General features: G+C 31.6%; 1 protein-coding gene across 1 annotated transcript; it reads left to right on the forward strand.

Moving 5' to 3' along the window:
* Positions 1-4,014: 4,014 nt before the first annotated feature.
* LOC141819507 (phragmoplastin interacting protein 1-like) lies at positions 4,015-4,722 on the forward strand. The gene is made up of 2 exons (XM_074706792.1): positions 4,015-4,109; positions 4,187-4,722. Exons 1-2 carry the CDS (start codon positions 4,015-4,017, stop codon positions 4,674-4,676), a joined length of 585 nt encoding a protein of 194 aa, XP_074562893.1. The 3' UTR covers positions 4,677-4,722.
* The last annotated feature ends 2,453 nt before the right edge of the window (positions 4,723-7,175 follow it).

Here is a 7,175-nt window from a genome sequence, read left to right on the forward strand (position 1 = left end):
TTTGACTCATCACTATGCCACATAACTTGCTCTTGGTCAAATTTGCTTCAATTGTAACTTTGACCTTAACATCTTCAATTAGAATATTAAGTGATTCTTTCATCTTTTTAGCCTCAGCCCTTGTAATTGGGCCTCCATTGATGCTAATGGATCGTCAACAACATCTAAAGTGAGATGCTCCTTTTCTTCCATGGCTTTAGTTGTATCGCCATCATTAGCTTGTTGATCCACAATTTGATTTCCATCTTTAACTCCATCAGTTCAAAACAAAGAGTGAGAATGATTCAAAAGGTAGACCTTGTCTATTTCACGCAAAGATGATAGTGAAAATGGGAGAGACTAAACTTGCAGAAGTCATAGGTAGTTTTGTTTCATTCTGTCCCCTCCCTATTTCTACCCCTTTTCTATCCTTCACTGATACCTACTTCTCTCCTTCCAAGCCAAAAAAAAAAGTGTTACTCGTTGCTACCACTATGCAAGAAGTTTTTTAGTTGTTATTCAATTTGAGCAAAATTACCACTGCCAGTTCCAAGTTTGGATGGAAAAGGATGAGGGTCCAACCAACATCAATGTTTGTCTAAACCTATGAACTTGAATCTTAATTTATTTTTCATGAGGCTAGGTTGTAACCAATAAGTGATGTACCATCTATGTACCTTAATATGCAAAGGGTGAGCTAGTAGGTTGACCACAAGCAACTCCCATCACAGCAATGCGTGGATGCTATACAAAATAACCATAGTTTTTGACATTATTATGGGCTAATGCAAGTAAAGATGCTAGTCCATGGTTATAAAATTAGGTCAGCAGCATTGAATATGAGAATATATTTAGGAAAAGGAATAAAATATATAGAAATCGCGATATAGAGAAAAATTAACATAATTTTCTTATAAGAAAAAAATGGATGGAGAAAAGTCTAGAGAAAGAGGAAATATATATTAATTTGCTACTTGGAACGTTAGAATGGATGAGGATTATAAAAGGTTGTCTAATTTGAGATTTAGAGATAAAATTATTGTGCTAAAATTGATTTAGAAAATAAGATAATATTATAAGTGTTGTTCCCTTCAAGTAGGATTGAATGATCAAATCAAAAGAGATTTCTTGCAGAAAAAGATGAACTTATTCACAGATAAACTTATGACTGTAATAATGAATATTATGTGGGAGAAATGGCTATAGAAATAGATAATAAATGTTTAAAAATTTCTAGAAGAGTTAAAAAAAAAATAAAAATGGAGTAGAAATTATTTTAGGTGTGGATTGTAAAAATAATGTTGTCAAAGTTGGGATCTAGAGATCTTAGTGTGCTAAAATTGATTTTAACAGATGAGACGATGTTGCAAGTGCTTATGCCCCTCAGAAGGAAATCTTACTAGAACCATGATGAATCTATTCACAGAATATCTATGGCGGAGGAGATTTAAATTGACATGTGCAGCGAGTGTCTGGAAAATACAAGGTGTAATGTAAATTTTGTATTTGTTAAAAAAATGAAGAGGGTATTATAATTTTAGAGTTTCCTGTATCTTATGATCTTATAGGATTATTGATACTTTTAAGGAAACCGACGAGCATTTAATTACTCTAAGAGTGATAAAAATTATAGTCAAATTTTATTTTCTTACTAGGAAGGGAGATAGAATCCTGTATAAAATTGTAAGGTAATATTTAAAGAGTGCTTAACTATCCATCCTTGACTAATGGTAGAGGGCAAACATGATAATTTTTTTTAAGTTTAAAAGAACTAGAAATATAAAATTTTTCAAAGATAATATCTGATAATATTGATGTTATGTGGACTATGATCAAATTAGATAAACATGTAGTTAGATTCATTGGTAGAGTCTAAAAGATAAAAGTTAAGTTAAGTTCAATCGGAAAAATTGGACCCAGGTTCCACTCTGGTCCAATTCTATGCTAAAAAAATTGGCTAGTTTGACAAAATTGTTTATGTGAAAGCCAAATTTTTTCAAAAATATCCCTCATCATCTTTTCATAATGTATGGGTAAAATTATCTTTCAATAATTGAAACCATAGAACCCTAATAAATCATTTTCTTTGCTGAACAGAAACACCCAAGTTCTGAGCCACTCTTCATCTCTTCATATTCATTCTCTCGCCAATTGCTGCAACATCCACACCCTAGCTGCATTGCTGCTATATGTATCATTTTGATGATGATATTTTATAAACTTTTCATATCAAATATTGTTTGACTTTTGATTGTTATATGGGCTAATGCAAGTAAAGAAGCTAGTCCAGGTTATAAAATTAGGTTCAGCAGCATTGAATATGAGAATATATTTAGGAAAAGGAATAAAACATATAGAAATCACGATAACAACAACAACAACAACCAAGCCTTATCCCACTAAATGGGGTCGGGCAGAAATCACGATGTAGAGAAAAATTAACATAATTTGCTTATAAGAAAAAAATGGATGGAGAAAAGTCTAGATAAAGAGGAAATATATATTAATTTGCTACCTGGAAAATTAGAATGGATGAGGATTATTACTATAAGGTTGTCTAATTTGAAATTTAGTGATAAAATTTTTGTGCTAAAATAGATTTAGAAAATAAGATAATATTATAAGAGTTGTTCCCTTCAAGTAGGATTGAATGATCAAATCAAAAGAGATTTCTGGCAGAAAAAGATGAACTTATTCATAGATAAACTTATGACTGTAATAATGGGTAATATGTGGGAGAAATGGCTATAGAAATAGATGATAAATGTTTAAAAAATTCTGGAAGAGTTAAAAAAATAAAAATGAAGTAGAAATTATTTTAGATGTGGATTGTAAAAATAATGTTGTCAAAGTTGGGTTTATGTATTTAGTAAAAGTTGTAAAAGATTGTGCTTGAAATGTATAATTTACAAGTTATAACTTTGATCAGGTATTAAATTAATATTTAACAAATTAAATATGATTTGAAACTTCCACATTCTTAGATTTTATTAATATCCATTTTTTTAGGTTCTATCTTACATTAGTTTTTTTAGATACCTGATTTCCACTTTGTAGTTAGCTTGACTAGTTAATTTCTGGTTCAGCCTGCAATTCCATCAATCGACCCTTGACCCTTTGACCAGTTTACCATTGATTTGGAGTGAACTACTGACTTACAGCTTTTTCAGTTCGATTTCTTGTTCAGTTTTGATAATTGTATAGAAATGAGAATGATAGTGTTACTAGAAAGGATAAAATAAGAAATATTGAGCAATAAGTATAATTCATATAAATGATTAAGTTTGCAAATAAGTTGAAATGATTTGGACATCTTCAGAGACAATTTAGAGATTCTATAACTATTAGAATTGTAAAATCAATTATAGTGGAAGCTGTAAGAAGTAAAATGAGACTAAAGAAAAGATTGATCAATATAAAAATATTTTATTTAATTTGAATATAAATAATGATATTGTCTTTCATAGCCTAATGGAGAGATGAGGCTTACGTAACTATATAACTGCCCCAAATAATTGAGACAATCATATGATGATGATAATGACGATTTAAGTTGAGCTGGTAAAACATGCCTCTTCAATCAATTGGTTTAATTTTTTGAGAGGGAAGCTTCTTGGACAGTGACAGTAAGTATCCATGGATCAATTGATTATACACTAACATTCATAGTTTTTAATGTGTGAAAAGACAACTTCTGAATCTTACATGCACAATTCGAGCAATTATCTAAAAGGTCATACTTCCCATGAGAAGGTAGATCAATTTCTTGAGACATGCACTTTACAGCTCAAACTTGGCAGATGATATACACAAAAAGTAAGTGCATGTGGGCCATGTTTATTTGCCTTTCAGCCTTTCAATCAGTAGGAGACTTTCATCTTACATAATTTTAACTGGTGCAATGCCTGGGATATCCTCTAATTTTGTTATAAGTTGTTTTAGATTACAAGCCTATTTTAATAGTTTATCTTCGAGTCTTTATTACTGCATAGCTGTTGGGACGAAGGTGAGGTTGACATGATTTCCTCCATAAGCATGTATGTCTATTTATGCAAAACATTAATTCATGTCATTGTCTTTCAGACAAAAGATGCTGCAAAGAAGGCTCTAGTTCTTGATGGTGCTGATATGTAAGATATTTCTATTCATCATCTTTGTTCCTTTTTCTTTGCTAGGATATTACTAACCTACCCTCAATAATTTTCAGGGATGGGTTCTATCTCAAGATACAACCTTATAAATCCAATCGCCTCCATAAAACTGATTTTACACCTGAAATTATTGAAGGCTATAATAGAATCTATATCGGGAATCTTTCATGGGATATAACAGAAGATGACTTAAGAAACCTCTTCTCTGATTGCAAAATCTCTTCCATCCGGTTTGGTACAGATAAGGTCACAGGTGATTTTAAAGGTTATGCACATGCTGACTTTGATGATGGTGCCTCCCTAAACATTGCCTTGAAGCTTGATCAGACAATGGTTTTTGGGAGGCCAGTTAGGATCAGGTGTGCAGTTCCTGCAAAGGAAGTTGACAAGAAGACGAGTCTGAAGCCTGTTATGAAGAAAGATGAGAGGAAACAAATTGGAGAAAGTGCAAAAAAGAAAAGACGAACATGTTATGTATGTGGTGTGCCAGGCCATCTATCTTCATCATGCCCGAAAAATGTTGCTTCGCCTGGCATTGAGAAGTAGAGTTGGATGCTTGAATCCGTTTACCATCATTCGATGGATGTTGCTTGCTATTATAGTTGCCTGATGAGGTTTTGCCAGTCCTCCAAGATGTTGTACTGAGAATTATTTTTTCTTCTGAAATGCTAATCAGATGTTTGATAATTCTAGCCAATTTTTCTTTATTCTCTCCTGTAGAAAGATAATTCTAGCCAATTTTTCTTTATTCTCTCCTGTAGAAAAACTATGCTTGGCATGTGCTTACAGAGTTGAGCTGATTAAAACATGAATTTTGTTGTCTTATTTTCATCCATGAACTTTTTGTATTAAATTGGATCAGCTTATTTTCATCCTTAATTCTATGTAGAATTACTTTCCACTAACAATTTCTATTTGAAGATTATTGTATTCTCAGATCGGATCTGCAACTCCAAAAATTTGTTGACTAACAATAAAGTTATCCTGCATCAATATGTGTATCTTTTAATTAGTCTAGTATAATAATTATTTTTTTAAAAAAAATGAATGTAAAATCCACCACTAATTATTCTGCCCTACAGTTCAACCACCAACGTGGATCTGCAATTGATATGTGGTGCTTTACTATCTTCAACAAGAATAGGGCCTATTTTTCATTAATTAATTAATTTAATATAATACTTTTGCAACTTTCTCAATTCTATTTCAACATTTATTTATTTTAAATATTACAACATATTTATTAACTTTTTATCAAATCTATCACAACATAGGATTAAGAAAATATTCTCACTAATCCATCATAAAATATTCTCACTAATCCATCATATTGACATCCATGTCAACAATCTACTGACTTGACTCAGTAAAATTTTGAAAAAAATAATATATCATAAACATTGAAATTTAAAGTACAATCTACAAAATCATAATTTTTGTAGATACAATAACTTGTATTGACAAGAGTTTGATTGGGTAGCATGGGCAACCTCATCATGCATTTAGCAAAACACTACACTCCATAGTAATGCAATAACTCAGGAAAATAATAATTTAAAATTATAAAATATTGGTAGAACCAATTTTTTATATCAGCATTTTTTAATTAATTTAAAAATTTTTTATCAAGAAGTTGTTGTAAATTCAAATTATCGCTTTCATACATTATCTAATATTCATTTGTTGTTTGCTTGCCGATGTTACAGCTAGTAGTAAATTTCAACATCCTGATAAGCCGATAAATCCTCTCAATCATTCTTTATTATATTTTTGATAATTTCTCAAAGGGCACACATAAAGTTTCAGAATATCTAAAAAGCCCACTTAGATTTTATTCTTCCCAAAAGATACATCTCATTCTCATTTTACTCCTCTATAAATAGTTGATTTTTTTCTCGTTCTCTCTCCTTTGCATGTAATATCTTTTCTCTTAAATTAAATTAAATTTTAATTTTAATTTTAATAAATATTTCTTTAAATTTATTTACTTTTATTTATAATTTTAATTTTAGAACTTTAATAAAAAATTAAAAATATAAAAGAAGGTTAATAAAAATAAAAAAATAAAAATATTTTTTTATTACTTTTAATATAATAATAATAATAATAATAATAATAATAATAATAATAATAATAATAATAATAATAATAATGAGAGCTGACTTTATTAATAAAACTAATAAAATAAAAGGAAATCACTTTGGTGTTGATTTTTAAAAATCAACTCCACAATTTAGACACTAACATTGCTATGGTGCTAGAGCCGTATTGGTACTTGAGTGATAGATTGTCATATGAAAATAAGAATCGAATCCTTGCGGAAATAATCCCTTGAAAAATAAAATCCCTCTCACTTGAAGAGGTCGTTTGGTAACCTTGATTTACTCCTTTTAAATTGTTGTGGGGCCGATAATGAGGGGCGCTCGGGATGAGTGTTTCAACTTTTGCTACAGTTTTAAAAACCAGCCCCCTAGCACAGCCTAACTGTGCCCTTTATGAGCTTAGCCAGGAGTACTTCGCAGAGTCCAACATGGCCTCATCGTGCCCACTGGTACGACTGTGGCATGTAAGGTCGGATTCACTTGAAGGAAACCGATCCAAATAGGAGAATAAAAGGGGCAGCTTCTAAGAGGACTGATTCATCATCATCAAGGTCAACCTTCATCTGCCTCCTTCATCTCCATCTCCACCTTATCCTACTCCATCTCCACCTTATCCTACCATCATCCAAGAAGAACCTTCGACGATCTTCACCTATAGCTTCGGCGACCACCTCTCTTCCTTCAGTTGGAAGGAGAGCGTCCATCCTTCATCCGCCTTAGTCCAAGATCTCAACCCGATTGGAAGAAGCTCCTCTTCATCCACAAGCTCCGAGGTCTTGAAGCTTGGATCATTCCGCCACCATGTTGACATCAGAGAGATTCAGGGTTCCAATCTTTTCCGACGCACCCCTTGAGGTTTTTCTTTCGCAAGCCATGATTTGACCCCTTTAATTAACATTAGCTCTTAGTTGTTCTTGTCAATTGTTGGAGTTGTTATTAGATT

Source organism: Curcuma longa, unplaced genomic scaffold, assembly GCF_044706935.1.
Source record: "Curcuma longa cultivar G26 ecotype Majalengka, Jawa Barat unplaced genomic scaffold, ITB_CL_G26_1.1 contig_7830, whole genome shotgun sequence".
Taxonomy (NCBI): domain Eukaryota; kingdom Viridiplantae; phylum Streptophyta; class Magnoliopsida; order Zingiberales; family Zingiberaceae; genus Curcuma; species Curcuma longa.